Genomic DNA, 25,488 nt, shown 5'->3' on the forward strand with positions numbered 1-25,488 from the left:
CCAGTAAAATTTCCTTCAATCCACTTAAAACTATTTAATTCTAAATATCTTCAGGATAGAAAAAGTTCCTTATATTTCCCACTAATAATGATTCATCTTAAGTGGAAAACAAAAAAAGGCTGCAACGTTTACCAACATACTGGAGTTTAATAGAAACACAGATTACACAGTTCATTCCAAAGTATTTCAATATAAACATCACTTATAAACAAAACCAAATAATGTTGCTATTCTAGTTGTAAAAAATTCATGGTTCCCCAAAACACTAAGATGCCACCTCAACAGTGACCGCTTCACATTTTCCAGTCTCCTGGTCTGTGCATGTCACCTGTAAAGATCCATCCCTGAACAAACAAACAAATAACGTGACATAAGCGCATTTTATACAAACAGGGCGTCCGTAAGAAATTACTTGGGGACTTAGAGTAAACAAGAGATCATTTTAACTTTTGAAAGAAGAATACTAAGATAAAGAAAAAGCCCAATTGCAGTGTCTTTAAACTCAGTACTGTTAGGTAGTTCTTACAAACTTCCTCCTACACCAGTGAGATTAAGTGGTATTACTTGAAAACCCATGTGAAGATTTTAAGTGTAAGACTTTATTCAAGCTCAAAACGGATCGTGTCTTTTTCTAGCCCAGGCCAAGACAAACCTACTCTGGTGAATTGAATATTCTTGCCAAGTACAATTTATGAAATGAATGGTCCCGAATGTTAACTCGGAAACAACTGACTTGCAAGGTGTAGTGTTATGGATGAGCTGTTGTCAGGGAAATGGTAAGAGCTAGATTTCCTTAGTCTTTTATTTCCTAGACATTTTCTGTAGCAATACTGAAATAAACTTATTCTTTCACAGGACAAATAATATCAATTATGTAACTTTAGAAAGTTATATTTAAAATCAATAAAAATTATCCCAAATTTGCAGGAACCAGTTTTTGAGGTGCACTATGCCCACAATATAATTAAAGAGTTCGTAACAAATGCAGAATGCAAATGACTTGAGATATACTTTTCTTTGTAAGGTATAGTAATTCTGCAGGGCAAAAAATGTAAATCACTGATAAAATCTTTGTCAGTTTTTACTAAATGATTTTCCAAGAACGACAATGGGTAAAGAATCAATAAACTAACAAAAACGGTTAAGTCTCAAAGTGAATTTTCTTAACATCACAAGTAGTTTCATTTTGTACCTTTTCATAGTAAGAACAGCCAATATGTCACGTAATCCATTTTCTTTTTTATCTAAATCCTGGAGTATAACCTGTTTATGCAAAAATAATACAATAATGATTCAGTACTCCAACCTATTAATAAACAGATGCATTAATTATTCCAACAGACCAAATCCTACTTATTACTGAAACACACTTTTTAAAATAGCGCAGTTTTCAACTCTCCTACCAGTTATTAGAATTCAGAAAACGGGATTAAGCTTTCTCAACTATGAAATGAAATGTCTCCTCCAGAAGGAGGGCATATAAGATAACCAACATATTTGTCCCTTTTAAATGTCATGTCCTAGGTTAAAATGATTGTTTCTATGAAGTACTGTTTGTCTCAGAAAATAAACACTGCTTTTCTTTTTGGTAATTAAGCTATTATCAGTAACATGGAAATTTTATTTTGGTAAGCCATCTATATGTTCTTTTAAAACTCCAATATTTTAAATACACTTGGAAAAGGTACACAAACTTTGCAAACATGTGGCAAATTCTTTTGTACAACTAAGATTACGTTTATAAGTAAGAGATACTACTGAATTTACTATAAAACTCCTCCGTTTCCTAAAGAAAAGGATATCAATAAACCAAGTTTGGAAGCAGCTTTTCAGATTTTACCTATATCAAGATTTATGATCTTAGGCAAGGTGCTAAGTACCTAGCTTTACTCATCTGTGAAATGAGAAGGTTAGAACAGGTGGCATTGCTGAAAGATTCTCTTTCAGAGTCAGTGTTATGTGCTCACTTTTGTCCTCTGGCATCTGTAAGTTAGGGTACAGTGACAGTAGCTGCAGAGCCTCAGAGAAGCATGTGAAGAAAAAGGTAATAAATATACAAGAGACGGAAGCTAAGGGAATAAATATCGAGACTGCCATCTGAGGTCGGAAATCTGTGCACAGGGAAGTGCTTATGTAGTAACACAACAGAAACATCTAGACAAGCTTTTGAGAACTTTACTGGTTGAAGGAGCCCTACTCCAGTAGGTTCTAAGATGTTAATTAAATCTGAGTTGGAGCCCAGACATGTAATGTATGTATGTGTTTTCATTATTCTCTTGTTGAAAGTAGTACATAGATATAAAGCTAAAGGTATTACACGTTCTCTTTTGTTACCTGTATTTGTTTTATTTTTACTATAAAACTAATTCATGCTCCTGTCCTGTCTATTTATAAAAAATTCAGTAGAATTTTCAGTAGAAAGTGTTAAAAAGTAAAATATCCTCAAACCTACCCACTGTTAAGGTTCCTGAATACAGTTGAATAACTTACAGATATTTTCTAGATCCCTTCACGGATATCTAAATATACACATCTACCCAAATACCTCCTCCCTTACCCATGATCTGGACCTCCTCCCTTACCCATGACTGGACCCATGATCTCAGTCTTTTTATTTAAAAAACAAATGATATCATACTATAAATATAGTTCTGCAGTCCCTGTGTGCTGTTTTAATGTAACTGTATTTCTTGGGAATGCTTCCAAGCAAATAACACGAGCGGCTCCCCTCACTCTTTTTAAAGAGATGCAGAAGATCATATAGCATGAAATATACATGTGGTATTTTGAAAAGCAAACTTACACTATATCAGAGGCAGCGTGGTTTCATGACAAGAGCATGAGCCCAGGAGTAAAACCAGCTTGAGGATAAATGAACTCAACCAACAAAATAACAAGGCATATACCTTGTTTCCCCGAAAATAAGGCATTACTTCGTGTTTCCCCGAAAATAAGACCTAGCCAGACCATCAGCTCTAATGTGTCTTTTGGAGCAAAAATTAATATAAGACCCGATCTTATTTTACTATAAGACCGGGTCTTACATAATATATAATATAACGTAACGTAATACAATATAATATAATATAGTATAATATAGTATAGTCAGTATAGTATAATGTAATGTAATATAATGTAATATATAATACCGGGTCTTATATTAATTTTTGCTTCAAAAGACGCATTAGAGCTGATGGTCCAGCTAGGTCTTATTTTCAGGGAAACACGGTACTACCATAAGGCTACTTCTTAATCACCTATAAAATCCACATAATAATATCTATCTCACAGCATTTTGAGAGCATTTTGTTTGTAAAGTACCTCATGTAGTACCTGGCATTTAGCAAACAAAAAAATGTCATTTTCCCTGCCACATATCTTACCACCAAAAAGGGTCAAGAGCTCAAAGAGAAATAATATAAATACAAATAGTATTTTGTGTTCCTTTTCCTGTAACTGTTTCAAATTAAAATCACCTAGTTCTTCTCTCTTACAAAAATGAGTAAGTAGAAGTAATCTATTCATAAAAATGTGTTAGATATCCTATGTACATTTTACATTAATTGATATTAAATTGAATCCAATCCAGAAGGAAAAGCTAAACAGTTTCCTGAGAGTAATTCATAGTTCAGTTTTACGTATTCACCTGTGCGAACTTGTCTTCCTCTTTTGCAGAGGTTTTCCCCTCAGACTCATAGAGTTCCAGGCATACTGAAGATACACTTCCAGGGGCTTGTAATGTGTGTTGTCTTCGAGCTGGCAAAGGAGTCCCCGATGGAAACAGTACTGTGAAACTGTTGGCTCCTGATTTGTCGACTCCCTAATAAACAGGAAAATAATATGCATATCCTTTGATCTTTATCATTACAATTTTAAAAATCACTCCTATAAATGTAATACATATCCCAGGCTGATAATTGTTGGAAACTACAGATAAGCAAAGAGAAGAAAATGGAAGCGATCCTTAATCCCAACCTACTTTATTTAAAAACAAATTGAAACATAGATCTATGATTATGATTAGATTAAAAGTTATGATTAAAATCAGTTATTAAGAAATTAACATGTTAGATAAATACTAAAAGAATATGCGAAACTCGTTAAACATAAAATCACAAATATAAATTAAAAAGTTTTACCAGTATATAAAGTTTTATTGTAAAAACAAGGTATGTATGAAAACTTAGGGCATTAAATTTATACCACTTTTATGGGAGAGTAAAGAAGAGCTAAATGTACCTTAACTAAAATATCTTTGGCTGAACACTCTATGTTAAGAGAGTCTTCTATTAAAAGGTTTTCTTTCCCGATAAGAATTCCTGCTTCTATAGCTGCACCAATAGGGATAACCTCATCAGGCGGGATCGAATTTAGAAGCTCAATAGCTGGGAAAAGATCTTTTATCAGTTGCTGTAGCCTTGGGATTCGAGAAGACCCTCCACAAAGGACAACCTAGAAAATAAAAATAATTTTCAGTTTTTCACTTCTAGAACAATGGCTGTTTCTCAAAGTTGACTGTAAGAGGCTGACCCATCTTCATCACATAAAATATAAGAAACCCTATTTTAACGTATTATTTTGTTATACTGACCACATAAATATATATACAAATCATTGTTTCTGAAGAACTGAATGCAAAATTGCTCTTTTATGAGCTTGTCCACATGTCTAGTGCCCCAACTTTTATGGCTGCCACCCAAGGGATGGGCCCCCAAATCACCTAGCTCTGATAGCCAACAGGCTTGCATTCATGAGTCTCCTAGGACTACAGCAAATAAAGAAGTTTTTATATAGGCAAAGGAGCATTCCCTGCTCCAGTGGCTTTACACCAGGGCTCAGTGCAGAGGGAGCAGGCAAAAGACCCAGTTTCCACTTGGCAGGGGTTTGATTGCTTACTTTCATAGCTGCTTGGGTATTATAAAATATGAATCTAAACAACAATGAGGAAAATAAAAAATATTACAGATTATTTTGAAAAAAAGCAATAAAATCTATCAAAGTTTGGAATAAAACCAAAGCTATGAATAAGTAAAATTGTAGTTAATGCATGAGGGAAAAAATTAAATGAAATAAATGAATTTGCATTTAATATAAGAATTTAGAAAAATAATAAAAGTGTCCTGGAAAGGCTAGAAAAAATAAAGAGAAAAGCAGAAATAAAGCAATTAGAAAAGAGAAGAACACAACTTGAAACAAAAAATCTAAGGAAGTCTTTTGGGGATAGTTTAAGTGGCAGGAGTTGGAGCAAAAAATAAAACAACTGTCTGCCAAACTTAGGGAAGGCAAAAACAGAAAAACTCAAAAAGAACAGAGAGAGCGAGACAGACAGACAGAGAGAGAGAGAAACTGGCCCATTTTAATTTCAATAACTTCTTTATATATACAAATTTTAGTATGAAAAGATACATAAAATTACAATTTTAAGAATGTTATAAAAAGTGGTATGTTAAAAATTCAAGAAATTATTATTAAATAGGTCAAATTCAAAATTGAAGCAATAAAGAGAACTTGTAAAAGTTATATGGTACTTCAAATATTAGTTTCAGACAAAAGTCTGTTTACAGGTAAATTCTGTAGAACTCTTGAGGAACAGAGAATATCCATGCATTATGCCCTAGAGTAGAATACCTAAAAAGATGGAAAGGTATTAAATTCATTTTAGAAGCACCCACAGCCCAGGACACAACAATAAAAACACCAATCAAACAAAACCCTCTGGACCAGAGGTTGCAAAGTTGTAACTTGCAAATTACATCAGGCAAGTTTTGTCTCTCCACACAGTGTTATTAAAAGTTCTGAATTAGTTTACTAACATTTAAATATTAAAATTTTTTTATTGGAAATCCCTATTTTGAGTCTCTTAAAAAGTCGAAGGCTCCCACAGCACTGGCCTGCATCCCTAAAGGGTAGTAACTAGCAGGTGGGTAGCAGGTGCCCTGTTTGGACTAGGATGGCTCCCGTCTGTAGGTGGCAGGCCCACCTTGACTTCTTGCGGCCCTCACACCAGCTTGTGGGCACTTGCCATTTACAATCACATTTGTGCTCTTGCTTTTCTTACAGGAGAGTTCAACGTGGAAAATTTTAAACTCTCTACACCCATCTTTCCATCTAGCAGGAGAATGAAAGAAAGACCAAGAGGGCTGTGTATTTCAAGAAAAATGGTTTTCAAGAAACATTTCTTTTTTAAAGTGGAATGGTACAGTGGATCTGCTGTATGTCTTGGCTGATAGGCAGCTCAACTGTGGTGTAGTGCTTAAGATAATACGTACAACTTTCTACATGTGAAAATAAGTTGACTTGTTTTCATACCATCTGTAGGAATAACCTCAGTTTCAGTGCATCAGATATGACAGAGAAAACATTATCTTCCTGAATAACATCATATTCCTTATAAATCCTACCAACACCTCCCTGTAAAGGATTTCATTTGTTCTTTCCTAGAGATTTTATGAAAGAAGTTGAAAATACAATTCTAGGAAAATAATTTTTCTAAAAAATTGCAATGTTAATAATGAAGTTTTACACCTACTCAATCTAAATTGCTTTTTGATGAGCAATTTGGTAAATAAATATTAAAAGTTTTTACTCCCAAATGTTATTTTCAGGAAACGAAGGGTGTTCACAAAGACTGCTGTTTATAAAACCAAAATAAGCTATACATCCAACATCAAGAATTGGTTTGATAAATTATGGTATGTCAGTGCAATGAAATACTATGCAGCTATTCAAGTGCCGTTGTAGAGTCTGGAAACTTGGTTAAAACGGAGGGATTAATTACACCAGTTTACGTGCCCTTCCATAAGCCCAGTCAACTAACAGGAAGGGATTTAAGAAGATAACAATTTAAAAGGGCAAAATAACTGAAAGAGAGATCTTGAGATTTCAACAAATTTTGGACGGTGGAAAGGAGAGAGAGAATTGTCTTAAAGCAGATTAAGTTTGAGAACCAAAGAGAAAGCAAGGTGGTTTGACTCCCAGAACCCAGAGACGCTGGGGATTTGGAAGCACACAGCAGACAAAACGAGGGTGGGACATAGTCGTGAAAGCAGGATGACTTTATGTAGAGAGCATACGTATAGAGTGAATGGACCCCCAAGACCCCTCCCCTGACCCAGACAGGTGGCCACCAGCACCTCCCCCACACTCGGAGACTGAGGTTTGGACCCCAGTCATGGCCTTGGATACAAAGGTACAGCAGGGGACCGAAGTGGGGCATGGTGTTGAAAACGAGGGCAAGAAGGAAAGTTTGCGTATTAAACAGAAGGAACCGCGAAGCTCCCTGTGCTCAGAAGGCCAGAAACCAGACATGTCCTCAAGCAAGAGGGCTGTGGATTCCTTCTGGAAGAACCAGAGGCTGGACGTAAGAGAAAAGAAAGAGCATGCGTTATGGAGACCCACTGCCTGAGTGCCGATCCTAGCTCCCCCACTCACTTGCCAGCAATAGGACTTGAAGCAAAGGACTGAACCTCTTCAGAAACCTTAGTTTGCTCATCTGAAAATGGAGATAATAGTGCCTACCTGCTGGTGCTGTTGTGAGATTCAGTGTTTTAATGCCTGTGGAGCCCAATCATCCCCTCCCCCTTCCCTGTAAGACGATTAGACATTGGTGCCCAGGGTCATAACCAGACTTTGCAGCCCCTCTCTGTAGGTGGAGTAGATTTCTGGGCCCCTCTCTCAGGCGTGGCCTTGTGTCTAGCATTGGCCAACTGAATGTGAATACAGCGAAGCACACCACATCTAAGCCGAAGCTTTAAAAGCCATGCAGGTTCTGCAAGCTCTCTTCTTTTCCCTCTGCCATGGGAACCGCATGTCCCAGGTAGCTGCTCCTTTAGTCTGGGTCACAGAATGAGAAGCACCATGGCAGTAGACCGACAGACACCTTCAGCTGCCCATAGGAAATGTTATGAGGTGTGATCAAAAAATACAGTGAATGTTTAAATAAAATTTATTATAGTAAAAGACACCTTGCCATTAATCCCCCTCAAAATACTCCCCCTCGCTTTGAACACACTTATCCCATTGTTCTTGCCACTTTCGCAAGCAGTTCTGGAAGTCCTCTTTCGTGAGTGTCTTTAGGTTGCATTGTCGTGGCTGCCTCAACACCCTGAATCGATTCAAAATGTTTACCTTTCATGGTCATTTTGACTTTGGTGAGGAGCGAGAAGTCGCACAGTGCCAGATTAAGGTCGATGAATAAGGTACCTCCAGTGAATAAGGTAGATGAAGACACACTGTAATGTTTTTATTTGACAGAAACTGCCGTACCAGAAGTGATGTGTGACACGGAGCATTGTCATGGTAAAGGACGAAGACACGAAACAGGACTAGCACTACAACCAGTAATCAAAATTTAACCTGTTGTCCTTACTCATTGACACAAGCTCAGAAAATGTTTAAATTCATAAAAATATTCTTTCAGTACTGAGGGGCTATTTCCAAGCCTGAAACGACTTCTAAAATAAATAAGAAAAATATAAAAGTATTACCTTGTTGATATCATCTGCGGTGAATCCACTTTGTTCTAAGAGGGCTCTGATTGCTTCTATACATTTATTAAAAAGTGGTGAACAGAGAAGTTCAAATCTTGCCCTGCACACACACACACACACACACACACATACACATGCACGTACACAAGTGCGCACACACACAGAGAGAAGAAAAAGACACAGAGAAAAGGCTTAGTACAATTAACAAGACATCTTTTTCTTGTAAGAGTGATGCCAAAACCTAATGTGTTCTCTTAGGAATAGATTTATGATCAGAAAAGGATATTTAACACCCAGCAGTGCAATACCATGGGGGGAACAACATCCAACTTATTTATCTACAAGTATATGAAGACATTTAAGATCAAATTCAGGTTGGAGATTCTTACCCATGGCCTACTTAGAAGCTTTCAAAACCCTAAAAACTGAAGACTCAATGTATAGCATTCCAACAATAAATCTATTAATCCAAGTCAAACCATCATTTGGAAGTTTTTGATGTTTTTATGTGTTAAAAGTTTTAAAAATTATTTCTTATTATTTTTCTTTATAATCTGAGACAATGCTATACAGAAGGTTAGCTCCTTTGCATCGCCTAGGAACTTGAATTCTAGCATATAATTTTAAGAATGATCTATGGTCATGAAAAATGTACTCCCTAATTTCATACTGAACTCAAATGCAGATGACTGATTTTTAAATTTACTTGTGCTATCTCTAGACACTAAAAACATACTTTGGGGTTGAAATTTTTGTGATAAAGGCAAACTTTTCTTAATGAAAAATTACAATTTCTATCTTATTCTTAATAACAGGTATTAATAAGCCAATGCATACTGAGTACTTGGACAAACTCAGCACTAAGAATCTGGAAATAGAAAATATATAAAGACACTCTGCCCACAAAAGAGATTTCATTTTAATTTAATACCTATCTTTCGGGTTGTAGCTTGAAATCTCTCTTAAAAGATATAGAGCATTGCTAACGGAATTTTCTGTGAACCACTAGCCCCACGAGACTATTGAGTATTGGAACTGTGGCTAGTGCTACTTAGGAATGGAATTTTTTGTTTCCAATTAATTTTAATTTAAATAGCCACAGGTGGCTAGTGTTTATCACATTGAGCATACAGATATGAAGTCTTTAGGAAAGCCGAGGGAGAGAAAGGAAGCTCAACCATAACAGCCAGATGAAGAGAGAATTTAACTAAATATAGTCAGTACAATCCTAAAAATAATATAATACTATAGTTCTGGAAATTTTCACTATGTTTCCAAGTCACCTGTTAGGTTGTTGGGAGATTTGAATAGTTTAACTAACGTAGCTATTACTACTGTTAGTAATATGCAATGTAAAATGACAGGGTGACATCCGTCCTCTGGACTTTCTGGGTAGAAGTGCAAACCCTTGTAACCAATGTTTTGGATTATGTATGAGATATGGCTATTAGAAACAATTTCATGCACATTATATCTGTGTTTACTAAATGTCATATAAGCTGTTAAAATTTAAAATGTTGACGGATGACAGAGCAAACAAAACCAAGATAAATATCAATCTTTAGTATAGTGTGATATTTAAAGACTATGAACTTTGGGGTCATACTGGTTGGGTTTGAATCCCAGGTCCATCACTTACTAGCTGTGTAACCTTGGGCAAGTAATAAACCTCTCTGTGTTTCAGCGTCCTCATGCGTAAAATAAGGAATACCTCATTAGGTTGTTATGAGGACTTGATGATAAAGACATATTAATACTTAGAATATAGCCTGTCACACAGTGTTAACAATTAAGTTGTAGTAAATGATCACTGAAACGTGCAAACCCCACATCAAATATAAGTAACAAAGAACTAGGGACTATATAGGTGGGGCTGCCATTTAGTAAGAGAAATGTGAAAATCTCAAACTTGAGTCTCTTCTCAACTTTCTCTAGACTACCTAGTTGTAGCTGTAAATAACAGAGCAACCAATCACAACTGACGTAATTACTTTGGGAACAGTCAGTTATTCAGTCTGACAAAAACTGGATCCCAGAAGTAGAGACAGGAAAGCTCTTCTTTTTATAGATGGAGAATAAATCTCAAATGAACAAACAAAAAACTCAGGATGAGAAAATGACACCTAAATATGAATGCACTTAAAGAGTTTCTTAAAAAAGTTTTTGAATTTCAGTTTTACCTGGACACAGTGCAGTCAAAATCTTGACCTTCATATAATGAGTCAAGGAAACAATTGGCACTTCCCAAGGTTGACAAAGAGTGTTTTGCAATGTCAGCACTGTTCATCAATTTCATCATGGCTCGGGCATTTCCTCTGACGTCATGTTTGAAGGATCTAAATTAAAAATACAGTCTTTGAAGTTTATAAATTACTAGGTCATTTCGAATTTATTATAATGAAAATCTGGATAATCCCTATTAGGATAATAAGCAGCTCATGAATCAAGATAAATACCAGATTTTAGTATCTGGCTTCTAACCCCCCAAAGTTTCCAAAGAAAATTCTCTGCAATTAAAAGAAGAGTTTCCTCAAGAAAAGTGAATAACCAAACATACTTAATACTTTGAGTTGCTGCATTCTGTAACCATAATAACGAAGTATACTTTGAAGAAGGTGGAGTAGCTGTCATCTTTTTACAGATGAGACAAATGGAAGTTGAAAGAGATTAATGTAACTGGGTCAAGTCTCATACCTCCCCCATTGCCACTGCAGCACAAACATTGTTGAACAGTATAAAATTATGTGTCCAGCATTAAACAAATAACTAGAAGTGCTTCTTCAAAGAAATTTGACACACACAAAATATGTAACAGTTCTTTTACCTTTGGAACTGTTGAGTTAATTGTTAAAACTAAGTTGAGTTAATTGTTAAAACTGCTTGCTAAGTAGTGAACAATGGCCTTGTTTCTAAACATGTTTTGTGACTGGAATTGGTAGTAAAATTAACAACGCTCAACCTTGAATTATAACACTTTTATAACAAAAAGCTGTATAGGTCTTTATTAAACAAGTAAGAAATTACGGCTTTTATCAAGACTTTTTTACCTAGTCGGTTTAGTCAAACTGATGAAAATACTATTTCAGCTACATTTTTGTTTTTAGAGCGGTAATGCCCCAAATACAACCTTTATCTATTTGATTTTTGATGTGCCAAACAAGGTTAGAATTTTGAATGGAATAATTACATCCAGTAACAAAACTAAAATATTCCTTGTGGTAGGAGATTAGTAATTAAACACTCCATAAAACATTATTTTCCTGAGATATAACTACAACGTATGTAATCTTCATCAGATCTACTTTTAAAAACTGTTCGGAAGGGCATCAAGGCCTCCGTGCCTACTCCTTCTTCATTCAGACATCAAAGCAGAGCATGAAGAATTAAGAAACTGAACTTGAGATACAAGTTCACATACTTCAGTGTTTGGTGGGCCCTTAAACTAAGTGAAAAATCCAAGTGCATTGCACTGGGCAGCTTGACCTCTGCTTCCCCACGTTTGCCTGGCTAGATATTAACTCTAGATACGACAACATCCAGTGCACTGGAAAAACCACAACCTCCTTTGAAGCAGGGCAATTTCAAATAAATTAGGAAAAAAATAAAACCTGAAGACAAACTGCAATCAAAATGTATCATCAACTCCATTAATACTCACCTCTGAAACTCAGAAGCTAGATACTGTGCTAAGGTTTCTGTGAAATGTGTACCTCCAATGTTATCATCCGTGTTTGTTGAAAGAACACGATATATCCCACTGTTGACTTCCATGATACTGACAGATAAGGATGTCCCTCCAAGTTTGAACACCAAAATATTGCTGAAGAAAAAAAAAAGACAACGAGTAAGTTAAGAGAGAATCACAACATTTTAAAGTTAGGTTGGACTTCTTAAACTAAGAAGTCACTTAGCTTAATCCCTTTAAATCACAAATGAGGAAACTAAAAATCTCACATGAGTAACTAAGTTGTCCATGGTCATCACTTAGTGATGAGTCAAGCCTAGAAACCAGATCTTCTGATTTTAAGTCAAAGTTATTTTTCATTTAACTGTGCTGGTAAAATTGTATTCTTCTGAGAAACTGGGGTTCAAAACACCAACTTTTCAAATAAAGAAGAGATTTGTTATTATAATGAATTGTAAGAGAATGTAGAAATTTTGTGCTACTATTTTCCAAGCTACTACTGCAATAACATGTTCTATAAAAATGAAACATGCAAAACTAGGATCTAATTTCCTATGCATCAACATTCATAATTTCTGATAATCTACATTTATCTAGTTTACTTAAAAATAATTTCCTAGTGATTTATGCTTACTGGTTTCTTTAACTATGAGATATGAATGAGGTGAACAACTAGTGGAAATTTATATATTTGAATTAATTTAAGTTGCATTATGTGTCAGCTCTATTAAGTTTTTTTTTTTTTTTTATTAAGACAAGTTTTGACAACTAAATTAGGAGTATGTTTTACTATTTCATTATCAAAAGAAGTCTTAAATTCCCATGCTGGATTTCGCCCCATCTCCTGCCAAGATGAATGTATATAAAACTAATCAGTGTTTCTAAACATGTTTAATAATTGGAATTGGTAGGAAAATTAAGAGTGTCCTAGCTTGAGTTGGAACTTGGCTGGGCTTACAAACTTCAAATCTTTCTCCGATAAAGGGACAAAATATGGGTGATAAGGGGAGAGCAGAAGCTTAGTCTTTTCTCCTTTCTCTACTGTCCTAGGACATCTTTCTCATCTATTTTGAAAACTCTAGTTTAGATATCTTTTCATCCATAAAGGCTCGGAACCACTGCATTATAAACAATCTCTACTGATATAACTGCTATAATCTAAACTGTTTTTGCACTGAAAAACTGAAAGCTGCAAGTATGGTTTTTACCTTTTTCCAGTGGGTGAGTCCTGTCCAATTCCATAAGCCAGGAGAGCTGCAGATGGCTCATGGATTAACCGCAAAACATCAAACCCAGCAGCTCTGGCTGCTTCCCTGTGGACAATTTGCTTTCAATGAATTTAGTATCACAACACGTCCAAGTCCACATACTCAGAAATGCTCTGCTAAAGATTTTATGCAACAGCAAGTAAGATTTCATAAGTAGAACATGAACGGTAATGATCTTTAGAAGCAAGATAATAGAACACAGAAATGGATGTAACTCTGTAAGAGTAGATCATTTTCCATTTAAAATAGTAATGTTCAGAGTCTACTTTCTTAAAGTAACATGTGCTTATACTGAATAAGGAAAAGAAAGCTCTTCAAAATGCCCATGCTTACAAACTTTAGAAAGAGGTTAACACAAATTTGTAATACATTTTGGAATTTTCCAATTACTTTTAGCATCACAGGTATCAACATCTCACAAGTTCAAGTCAATAAAGCAATTCTCTACTTCAGAAGCAACTTAGATGCTGGCCTAAAGCTTCATGCGGAACCCTATCCCAAAACAAAGGCATGAATGCTCACCACTTACATTTGCATAGTAACTAAATTATAATGTAAATTATACTGTAATCCTAATATCAAAAATTTTGTCATATACGCTGTAAAAACTAAATTCGACTTTTTGTTTAGATGCTGAGATCTAAGGTGAAGAAATAGCTGCAAATATATTCTAAAATTGCACATTTTTATATCATTCCCACATAAACCCTAATTACATGAAACTGAGTCAAAGTGATTCATAAGCATTAACTTGGTAATTAAAAACATTTCCAATCAAAAGAACTAAGAAGGTATATCTAATTTTATGTTCTCTTGGTGTTCCATAAAAGATAGGAAATATTAATGATCATTAACATACTTTTTTACCATGCTCTTTACTTTTGTGTGTGTGTGTGTGTGTATCCCATATATATATATATATATATATATATATATATATATATATATATCCACACATATATACATACATGTATTTACAAATACAATTTTATTGCCTAAGGTATTTTCAAATGCAACTTTACTTTTTCTGCTATGTGGTGCTATTGTGAAATTTGTATTTCCTTTAACTAAAAATACCATAAACTCCATATTATACTTACCCAAGAGCATTTTTTTGCTTTTCTTCAAAATCAAATGGAACAGTTATAACTACATCATTTGCATTTGAGCCCAAGACAGAATGTGCCGTTTCTATATATTAAAAAAAATAAAAATAAATTCTGATGGCAGAAAAAAAGTCAAGCGATACTTTCTGAGGTTTATTCATTTGTAGCGAAGATTTTCTCACTATAACAATTTTTCAATTCACATGACTATCCCACCCCATTGATTTTCTTTCCTTATTCTCTTAAATTGTGCACTATTTTTTGTGGTTTTGGTAGTTTGTGGATGTAGAACTAGGTACTTTCCAAAGTGCCTGGCTCTTAGGTTTCAAAGTTTCAAGCATCTCCCAAATTAGACTGATTCCACCGAGAATAAGCTTCTAATGAGTCAATGTGAAGACAAACAGCACCATGTTAATTCAACACATTAAAGGTATCCCTTCCATCCCACAAGTTCTTAACGTAAATTCCAGAGCCTTATAAATAATCTACTCCAGAATTTTCTAAATTGTTCCAAAGAATGCCACTCAGCCCCAGCCTTCGTCCAAAGTGATAAAACCAGACCTACCTAATGTGCCTAAATATTATTGAGCGTGCACTCTCAATCTTACAGAGGGAGATACAATATTCTCTCTACACTGTGCTTATTTGGCCACTTAATCTTAAGAAGTTTTGAAAATGCCAATCTAGCCTAATCCATTTACATTACTTCTCCAGAAACCAAAGTCAGGGAAGGTATGTCATTTAACCATGGTCACATGGCCAATTAGTGGCCCCGTCAAATCTAGAGTATAGGTCTCCTCACTGCTCATCTGCTCAATCACTGGCTTCTCCCTACGTCAGAAAATACACCTAATGTTTTTTTTTTAGTGGTCAACTCTTAAAAGATTTTCTCTTTGGCTCAATACCTTTCATTTTACTAAATATCAATCTGGCAACATCTTCTGGGTTAACAAATTTTGTTTCTTCTCCAGTATCTATTTCATATTGTAATTTTCCATTTTTTTCAATGACCTATAAAGGAAATTATAAGTGTGTTAAATAAGGAAGAATTTTGATAAAAATACAAAGTTGCAAACTAATACTACAGGTCAGCACCTTAACAATTACTTTCGTAATAGGGAATAATAGAACCATACTCACTAAACATTTACTTTCTGTGATGTATTTCTGAGCCTGTGGATCATCAGAGCTGTCCATAGAGATAAAGATAGTTAACTATTAAAATCAGTATCGTTGATATATAAGGTTTAAACATTACATTCTTCAACACCACTGAACAAATATAAAAATATAAACAAAATCATTACATTGCTTAATATTAAAAAAACTTCAGATATAACAGATGATAGGATTAAATGAATGGAATATTTATAATGGTTATAGTAATTCTATTAAGATGTTACTTTTCTGCATTTGAAAGTAAATAGCTCTTATTTTTTTCTGATCTTGCTATTAACAGGTGCTACATTTGGGGATGATTTTCATAATATCAGTGATTTTATGTGATATACTCTCACATCTATAATCCTGAGGATCCAACCACTGAGATAAAAAGGACAAAAAGATTGCAAACTCAGGGCAAACCAGCATGCCTACCACCATCTTTGTTACTTGGTTTCTGAACATGAATCTACACCCAAAATAAAAAAAGGGAGCAAAAGTACGAATGTTATATACGGGAAAGGTGCACAGTACTATAGGTAGATAGACCTAGAATGACCCATACAAAGCAGGTATTAATGTTCTTGGCAAAGAAAAAATTAAGACAACGGGTGTCGTGCTGCTCAACATAGCAAAACTAATTTATGTGGAATACAAAATGTTTCCACATATATTACCTCACTTGATCTTCACGACACCTATGTGGGGTTGGTTTGGCAGGTATTAGAGGTAACAGGTTCATAGAGGTCAATGACTTATAAGCTAATAAGGGGCAGACAGTACTGGATCCCAGGTCTTCTCTATCAGGCTACAGTTGTTCACACTTTAAACAACTGACCGGCAGTAAGATGGTACATGACTGAAGTACTACTGCTCCTTGAATTGGAATGGGAGTCTTTGATCCTTGGCTTAATTTCCTCTAGAAATTAAAATGAAGTAGATCATTCTAAACCCTTCTTCCAAGGGGCTGTGGCTATTCTGTTCAGAGACCAGTCTTAAATGTTTACTAAAAGATGAAAATTAATAGCAACTAATTGCCGAAGCATTACTGAATATAGAAGGACCCTAATCTGTGTAAATAATAGGAAGACAAAAGGGGTTTAATTCAGCTTAGAGCTCTGTCTGGAATCCTTGCAGATTCCTCATACTTCCTTTCCTATCACCTAAAAATTGATCTAGAGAGAAAACAGGTAAGTAGCTTGCTCAAAGTCGCATGGCTAATTTACGGCAGAACGGGGAGGAATCCTTATATATAATATAAATTTTAGTATTCTTTCCATTAAACCCTCCCTTCTTCCCTTTGTCTAAACCCAGAATTTGCATTATATCCTGTACAAATATCTTAAGAGTAAGAAAAAAAGGTGGAAGTGTGCCCGTAGTTTGTTGCACCAGTCTTATAATTAGTGCACAACACCAGTTCTTTCTTTAGAATACAATTGAAGTCAACAGTATAATTTATCCTATTATGTGTAGGTTATCTATTACTCAAACAAGATAATTTGCTAGGAAAGGATCTTTTATGAATTTTACAGAACTCTTAGAAATGAAAAATTATTTTTCAACTGTTACGCAAAGACCTCGCTCCTGTGAGGACAGAAAGCACACTTTGCTCTTGGGGCCATACACAGGCAAGACCCTGGAGATTAGCTAGCAGAGCAGAAAGCAGAGAATAGAGGTGACAAATGATCACGGATAGCGCCAGAAAGTAGCGGACTGACCCACAACTACATACAAGTAAAAACTTTATTATCCACATCAGGATTGAATTATGTAACAGACAACAAAAGGGCGGCGGGAGGTTGGTATACATAGCACCCCATTCACAACATGGTCTCTAGGAGCAGAGTGTGAATCCGACCACTGTGATCACAACCTTTACCAGCAACGCCATTCTCTTGCCCCTCCTCCACACTTGTCTCTTGCAGTCAGCAGGCCCTCAGACCTGGCGCACGTCAGCATGCATGTGCCACAGGGTCCTCGTCCCCGCCGCGGGCACAATACAGTGCCTTCCATGTCTGAGTTTTTACATTCATTTGACCCTCACAACATTCCTTTGAGGGAGGTAGGATAGTTAGTAGTTTCCCACTTCAGAGGTGAGGAACCTGTGGTACAGAATGGTGAAATGACCCACCTAAGGCTAGCCCGGGAGCAATGATTGGGCCTAGAGCTTAGGAGGCATTTCTGGGCTTGTTTTCTTTCACATGACTTCTCCTTATCACAACTTCCCTCCTCTTAACAGTATTTTGCCTATTTTTCTGTGTACTTCTTTAAGACCTTTCCCTTCAGTTTGATTCCCACATTAAGGTTACTTCACCCATTAGATTTTCACCATACTACCTCCAAAGTTGAACTCTACTTCTGTTCTTCAGCACTTCTCTTATCTCACATAAATCCTCACCTGTGTTTTGCTACCATTAACAGATTAATGTCATACAGGCCTAATTCTCCTTCAAGTATTTCCGTTTTTCCAAAAAGTCTACCTACCTACATTATCTAGTGTTATCTAGTTATAACTGACACATATCCCTCCATATAATGGCCTAAAGCAATTGAGAAAATGTGTGTTTGTGTGTGTGTGTGTGTCCATTTTAATGCCTTAACATATGCTCCTTTAAAAGCAAAGAATCTTTGTCTGGTGTGGTGTTTATAGACGTTCAGTATATTAATAAATACTAATTCTGTAGAATGCTTCCTTAAAATACAATTGTTACCAGTATTTCAAACAAATACGTGGCTGTGACTGAAAATACTACAATTAAAATTTCATGTTGCCTTTTTTGTTATGCTACTTGTCATAGAATTTTAGAATTGGAAGGTCCTAGAAAAGTCATCTAATATAAATCTCTCATTTCAGATAAAGAAATGGAGGCACAAAAAGGGCAAGTGATTTGTCAATGTGACATGTGACAGGATTAGAACCCAGGAGTTTAACTAGACTCCAGGGTATGCACCAGACCAGCTGCCTCCTACCCCCATCACCTACTCATCGGAGCAGCTCGCTCACGTGCTATTTGTGGTTCCAGGTATAGTCCCACTGTGGTTTTACTCATTTCTCTGCCTATTTGTATTTCCAGCATTAAGCACCTAACCTTGCAAAATATAAAATCTCTCCCAACATGCTCACACTTTTTTATTTTCAGCCTCTAGATTGAAAGAAAACTGTTTAAAATCCAAGGCTCCTATTTGTATTTCCTGAAAGTACTAAGTAAACCACTAAAAGCTTTAAGTTAATGATGGCCAGTAATGGCTTCCCTTCTGAAGTAAACTGGAAATATGGCTCAACACCTTTCCACATCCCAAAGGAAGGGTGTGTGTTTTGGGGTGGAAAGGGAATTCATTTGTTGAGAGCTTGTGCTTAAAAGGAGTTCTCTATTGCAGGCAGTCTTTATTCACATCACCCTCAAATGTTCTTTGCCACCATATGCCACTAACTAGGTGAACTTTCATCTATACCATATGAGAAAAAATGACTTTGGAAATTTCCCTAGAAGGAAAGTTTTCTAGGGCTTGCCTTCTGTAACACATAAGAGAGAAAAAAGGCTAATAGAAAAGAATGAAATTAGCTAAAAGCACTTTAGAAACTGATATAATCCGAATTCTTTCCATGATGATCAAATGGCAACCCAAACTTAAAAAAATATAACTATACATATAAAGGGACCCAAATAATATGGAATGCAAAGAATTTACTTACATTTAATATTCTGTAAAACAGCCAGTATCTCATTATACCAAAGCTTATCAATATGCACCGTAACACACGATTGTGGCTCCCTATTAGTTCTGAATTATATCCTTATAGAGACTAAGAACTACTGAAATGGAGGGAAAGATGGTTTGACTAGTGAGTGTACTAGTACGTTACAGACACAGCGGTGAAAATGAGAGGAAGGTACTGACACATGTTGTCTCTATAGCAGTCTTGAGCTATAGAGTGATTTAAAAAAATGAAGATCTCAAACTTCAGGAAGCAGTCAAGTTAAACTAATAAAGATTCAAGCAATGAGGTCATCATGGCATACAACCACAATTCTGTATCTTGTCCCCCTAGCCTTACCTTGGCCAAGGTCAAATACGTTAATAACTTACATGTGTATAGTGCTTTTAAATATTTAAACCCTTTCACATCTATCAGCGGTTTGCTCCTCACAACAACCCTGTGAGGTAGGCAGGTCAGGAGTTGTTACCTAGCTCCCATTTGACAGATGAGGAAACTGGTATAGAGGTAAACTAAATTGCCTCACATCAGTGCCAAAGCCAGGGCTAACTAGCTCTCCGGACTTGGCTCCATTTGTTTTCTATTCGGCCACCCCTCACATAGCTGAAAGGTCTTTCAGTTAGTAGAGAAGCTTGAGAACAGCAACTAGCACATTATTCCTGCAGAATCATGGCTCATGAACGTTTTTTTCTGAGGACACGGCAAAGGAGCCAGGGTATCAGAAGGCAACTGCTGGATCTGGGCTTCTACCACGTTAGGAGGTACAGCCTTGTGTAACCAGTGCCTAACTTTTGGTATTCGAAATGAGTCTCTGAAGCAATTTTTCAAGGCCTAGCTGGAAAGCCCCTGTGGCCTCTTCCACTGCCGTCGCCAAGCGTCTGACTGCGACGACGGCATCCCTGCGCAGCTCGTTGGCCGTGTCTTGCTGAGCACTGGCCTCCTCACCAATAGCGATCAGCCTGTCCAACTTTTCTTCCTCACGCTTTGAAAGTTCTCGTGCCAACCTCCTATTTTCTGCCAATTCAGCTGCAATAGTCCTGGCCACTGACCGCCTTCTTCGCCTTGCCCACCTTGGAGGGGGCTCACTGGTCAAAGGCCTATCCCCACCAGAAACAAAAGGAACTCCGGAGGAGGACATTGGAGGCTGCTGTGTGGAGGCCACCCCAGGAGTGTCTCGGCTGGTGCTGGTGCCAGGGCTGGGCTCACCGGACATACCCAGTCTGGCCAGGGGGCTGCTCTGACAGGGAGCAATTGCACCTCTGAAAAGGTGGTGGGAGCTGCTGTAGCTGGGGGTCCCTTGAGAGCACCCTGAAAAACAAAGCAACAATGTTGCAGAGAGGACTTTCCTGCTAAGGGAATGCTTGGAGCCAGCAGCTGAGTTGCGAGACAATTACAAAACGGTAGTCATTCCTGGAAAAGCCTCTTTCCTCAAGGGACTGGGAAGAATTCACTTCCGTAGTCTGGATATTTTGGCCTGTTGTCAGCTTTCCCCCAAAACCTCCCCATTGCTTTCCTGAGCCCCTTTCCACTTAGCTACCCAACCCACTCTATATCCACAAATGCATGGGTACCCATTATAAATAATGCCAGAACTAGTATGGTTCTCAAGAGTACATCTTCTGCATGTAGAGTTTTAATATCTTATATGTTTAGGGTCATAGCTTTTAAACATTTGGAACCCTTAATCTTACCAGTGGGCTTAAAAAAAAAAAAAAAGGAGGGCAGGGGCAGAAAAAGGGACAATGCTAAACAGAACAGCATCCAAACACATGCTGGTGTTTAGAACCAAGTGACTCCGGGACCCCGATCTGTCACACGTCTGGGAATTACCTGGCCCCGAGGATTCATCCCAGGAGTCCTCAAGGTCACTGGTTTCTCGCATCTGGTCACTGATTCTCCGTTGACAATCCTCATCTGATTCCTTAACTGTTTTCAAGGTAGGCTGGTGATCTGCTGCTTGAGTCCTTTGTGCTCTCAGAATACTGGTTCCCTCTTCCCCGGGGGTGTCAGAGGCCCCTAAGTTCTGATCACAGTGCTTGGCCCAAGCAGCATCCTCCATCAAGTTGTCTGGGTCCGTCACTATCTGACTTCGGAGAAGCTGATCCAACGTATCGTAGAAAGGACAGTGCGGTGGATCGCTCAGACTGGTGGCGTGGGCAACATACGCCTTTAAATACAACGCCTTCAGAACTTTAAACTTGGAGCGGCACTGACGCTCGGTGCGGCGGAAGCCTTCCTGCTGCATTCGCTTAGACACAGCCTGATAGACATCCGCATTATGATGCACAGTCTGGAGGCGCTGAATATACTCTGCCTCGCCTAGTATGGAGAGAAGAGTCCGCGTCTCCTGTCTGGACCACCGGATGCCCGCACTGCTATTGGCACTGGCCATAGTGGACGGGGAAGGAAGGCTAGCTGAAGGGAGCTCCTGGGCAGCAAGGCGCAAGTCTGAAGGTGTGGGGCAGAAGCACTGGTGCTCTCAGTCTATTTTGCAGGAGCCAGGCGATTCTTCCTTCTCAGGGCTAATTGCTGAGAAGCCAGGTCCGAGGACTGAATTTCTGGCTGGAAGGCCACAGGGGAATGAGAGTTACAGGGAGGGTGTTAAGGAAGCAAGTTAAGTGCTGCTACCTGTAAGTAGGTCGCAAACAGGCAGGATGCCCAGACTGAGAAAGCACAACGTTGGACGTTGGCTGGGGATGGATACGGGACCAGAGGCTAACATGGGACTTACTGGCTTGATACCCAGGGGACTGGCTCCTCCACAAAGGCCAGAAAGCTTCCAAGGCTGAGACCTGGTACAACTGTGTGTCTGTAAAAATCATTGTCTTGTAAGCAGACAGACCGAGGGGGAAATACCGGGAGCACGGGGCACCTCATTCCAGAGACGTGCTAGCAGGACCATGGTGCAGCATTTGTCTGAAGGGCGCTCATCCTTCACTAACCTTGGCCTACGCAGCGTGGCGTGGCTATGTATTACTGACATCACTGCACTCCTTTGTTAAAAAGTAATTTTCGGGGCCCGAAATGAAGCTTAAGTTCTTCTTGTTAATACAAAGCTTTTTGCATAATATGGCAGAAGACAACCACATTATTACTCATCTGTCTGCCCCAAAATAGCAGCTTAAACAAACAGGGCTACCAGGAGAGATCTATGCACAGGTTCTGTATCTTGACTGTATCAATATCAGCATCTGGTTGTGATATTCTACTACCGTTTTTCAGGATGTTAGCCTTGGGAGAAAGTGGTACATCCAGTAATACATCAGATCTCTTTGCATTATTTCTTATAACAATATGTAGAATTACCTCAAAATAAAAAGTTTAATAAAAAACACATATTGTTGGCTGCTTACAGTGAATCTAGATTCAACATACAACTCCCTTTTTTTCAGTTTATAATTTGAAAATTTTTGACACCAACTAATTTATCATCATCACAAAAATCTGAATTCTCTCCAAAATAGTTTTTGGCACAGTGCTTAGATATTGGAAGGAAAAAAAATAAATGTCAAGTTCAATTTAACTAAACATAGGTAAGGGATAATAAAAAAAAAAAAATCTGTATGTAAAAAAAAAAAATCCATTGAATTTGATTTGTTACTCCCAAATCCCAGGATCAATTTAAGGAAATTTCTACTTAAATTCTCAACTGAACAACACAGAAAGGAAACAACCTGAGCTAAGGGGTTAAAAGTCCTGAACTGCAGACCTATTCTAGTTCACCGCCCCCAATTGAGTAATAACTTCTATGTGCCTTGATTTTCTCATCTATAAATGGGGAGGGATAAAACCTGCCTTACCAATCTTACAGGGATTTGAGAGGATTGAGTAAAATAATAGATGTGAAAGCACTTTGAAAATTTAAAAACACTATATCAAGCATTACCAGTCCAGTGAAAATGAAACCCCCTAATTATTATGGTATCTATAATTTGAGGAGACAGGAGTCTGGGGAAGCAAACCTTTTTAATCTTTTAATTAAAGCTACAACAGATGATTAACCTGATTCTTACTTAAGACGTTAATTAAGCTGTTTCTCTAATGATTAAATTTGTAAGCCACTGGAAAAGTTTGTTCCCAGAAAGTGTCACAAAAGGACCCAAAGAAGAAAAATCGAAGCATCTACATAAATTATGACCAAATGTATAGATTTTGCAAAATTCAACTATAGTGCAAAGAAGTAGTCAAATTCCCACAAAAATCTTTCGAGGTCCCTCAGTTAAAAAATACAGAAATGTGAAAAGTCCAAATTACCACCTCTGAATGACACGAACTGTCAAAACTAAAGGAACGCTGGCCTTTACCAATACTAACAGACCTACCAGCAAGAAACAGACGTCTGAGTGAATCCTATCCTTGAGAAGACTCAACACTAATCATCAAAAGAAACAGCCTACTGGGGTACTCTCTGCAATGACAGTCATAAAAAACAGCGAAAAAGCAAATGGTGTTTCTAGTTTCATGCCACACTATGCTTAGGATGCGTACACACATTTTTTATTACCATATGTAAATTATTTTACTCCATACCTCCTGCCAAGGATCTGCTTTACTTTCACTACTGTATTTGAAATATTTCTTATTCTACTTTGTTTTGCCGCCAATCCCACAACCTGAAAAAAGAGAAACATATTACAATGCGTATACTTTTTACTTATTCCCAAGTACAAAAACGAGGGGGGGAATAGTACCTCTTCATTTTCTGAATAAGCAACAACAGCGGGAGTAACTCTGTCCCCTGCGTCATTTGCAACCACATCAGCCCGGCCATCCTGGAGAAAAAGACACAAGTGTATTAGTTGTTTTGAAATGAAATATGTATAATAGTCTCATTCGACATATTCGGGCCCGGGTGACTTTGCCTATATGTGGGACAACATAGGCTCCATCGATATTTTAAATGTGTCGATTTAACCGCCGCTAGTAATCTCCTCTATTTCATGTAAGGCCAACATTCCACGAAGAACTGCCTCCTTTTTTCCCGTCTTCTCTGCCTAGTCAATAACGGGAACACACCTAACCACCACCTTTCCATACACGATTACAACAAGTCTTATCACACACACTCCCTCCCCCCTCTAAATACACAGTTCTTCCCCTTTTCCAAGTATAATGAAGTAGCTCTAATCCCTTGGGCTTTTCCTTACAACTCACTTGGCATTTAAACGCGAGACCCGCAACGGCGAGTTCACTACCATCGCTCCTCCCGCCTCCCCCCCGAGGAGGGACGAAGGCCACAACTCCTGGTCCAGCGCTCCCGTTTCCAGACGGGCCAAGCCAGCAGCCCGCACGCCGTCACCTCGCTCCACGCGCTTCGCGGGGTCGGCAGCCCCGGTTCCCGATCGCAGCCACCGCGCCCCTTCCTGGCAAACGGCCAGGCACCTCCAGGTGTCCCGCGGTCGCTACATCCCGACACCTTCCAGGCATCCTGCGGCCTGACGTCCCCGGGACCGTCCCCCTCGAGGCCTCCCGCGCCCACGACGTCCCGGGCACCCCCCCCCCCGGTCTCCTGCGACCCTGACGTCCCCGGACCCCGCGCTCCAGCGTCCTCACGACCCGCTAGCAGAGGCGCAGCTGGCTTTCCGGAGCAGCAGCGGCCGAAGCGGGGTCCGCCTGGCTCTTCGCCTGGAAACTTCCCCGCAGTACCGCCTCTGCGCGCGACGCTCCTAGGCCGGCCCCGCGCCGTTCACACCCCGTGGGTGATGAACGGATTTGGCCCCTCACTCGGAGAACGGGGTGGCTGACAGTAGGCCCAGAGCCCAGCCCCATTCCCTCACCTTATAGACGGCCACACAGGCTGATGTGCAGCCCAGGTGAACTCCGATGGCCGCCATGAGGCGGCGGACGCGGCGGCAGCAGTAAAGAGTGGTACCCGGGAGGCTACAGGTCTCCGGCTCCCAACAGCCCCATCAGGCACCGCGGAGACTTCACGTTCCCGCCCGCCCACTGCGTCCGGTCCCAGCGCCGCGGCCTCCCGCGTCGTCGCCAATCAGCCTGGAGGTCCCGCCTCCCTCACCAGCAGTCGGCGAATAGCTTTAGTGCGTCTCTCCGCGCCCGGCTG

At 38.5% G+C, this 25,488-nt stretch overlaps 2 protein-coding genes across 2 annotated transcripts; both read right to left on the reverse strand.

Annotated features, from left to right (window-relative positions):
- Nucleotides 1–123: 123 nt before the first annotated feature.
- HSPA14 (heat shock protein family A (Hsp70) member 14) lies at nucleotides 124–25,393 on the reverse strand. The gene is made up of 14 exons (XM_081025973.1): nucleotides 25,205–25,393; nucleotides 24,119–24,199; nucleotides 23,958–24,040; nucleotides 15,689–15,737; nucleotides 15,454–15,559; nucleotides 14,543–14,633; nucleotides 13,383–13,487; nucleotides 12,148–12,309; nucleotides 10,670–10,825; nucleotides 8,487–8,589; nucleotides 4,240–4,452; nucleotides 3,647–3,820; nucleotides 1,193–1,263; nucleotides 124–344 (listed from the first exon to the last, which is right to left on the reverse strand). Exons 1-14 carry the CDS (start codon nucleotides 25,259–25,261, stop codon nucleotides 266–268), a joined length of 1,530 nt encoding a protein of 509 aa, XP_080882099.1. The 5' UTR covers nucleotides 25,262–25,393; the 3' UTR covers nucleotides 124–265.
- MSANTD7 (Myb/SANT DNA binding domain containing 7) lies at nucleotides 17,443–21,934 on the reverse strand. Its single transcript, XM_081026110.1, has 2 exons — nucleotides 21,258–21,934; nucleotides 17,443–20,735 (listed from the first exon to the last, which is right to left on the reverse strand). Exons 1-2 carry the CDS (start codon nucleotides 21,817–21,819, stop codon nucleotides 20,212–20,214), a joined length of 1,086 nt encoding a protein of 361 aa, XP_080882236.1. The 5' UTR covers nucleotides 21,820–21,934; the 3' UTR covers nucleotides 17,443–20,211.
- Nucleotides 25,394–25,488: the final 95 nt, after the last annotated feature.

The sequence above is a fragment of the Rhinolophus hipposideros genome, assembly GCF_964194185.1.
Source record: "Rhinolophus hipposideros genome assembly, chromosome: 1".
In the NCBI taxonomy this organism is placed as follows: domain Eukaryota; kingdom Metazoa; phylum Chordata; class Mammalia; order Chiroptera; family Rhinolophidae; genus Rhinolophus; species Rhinolophus hipposideros.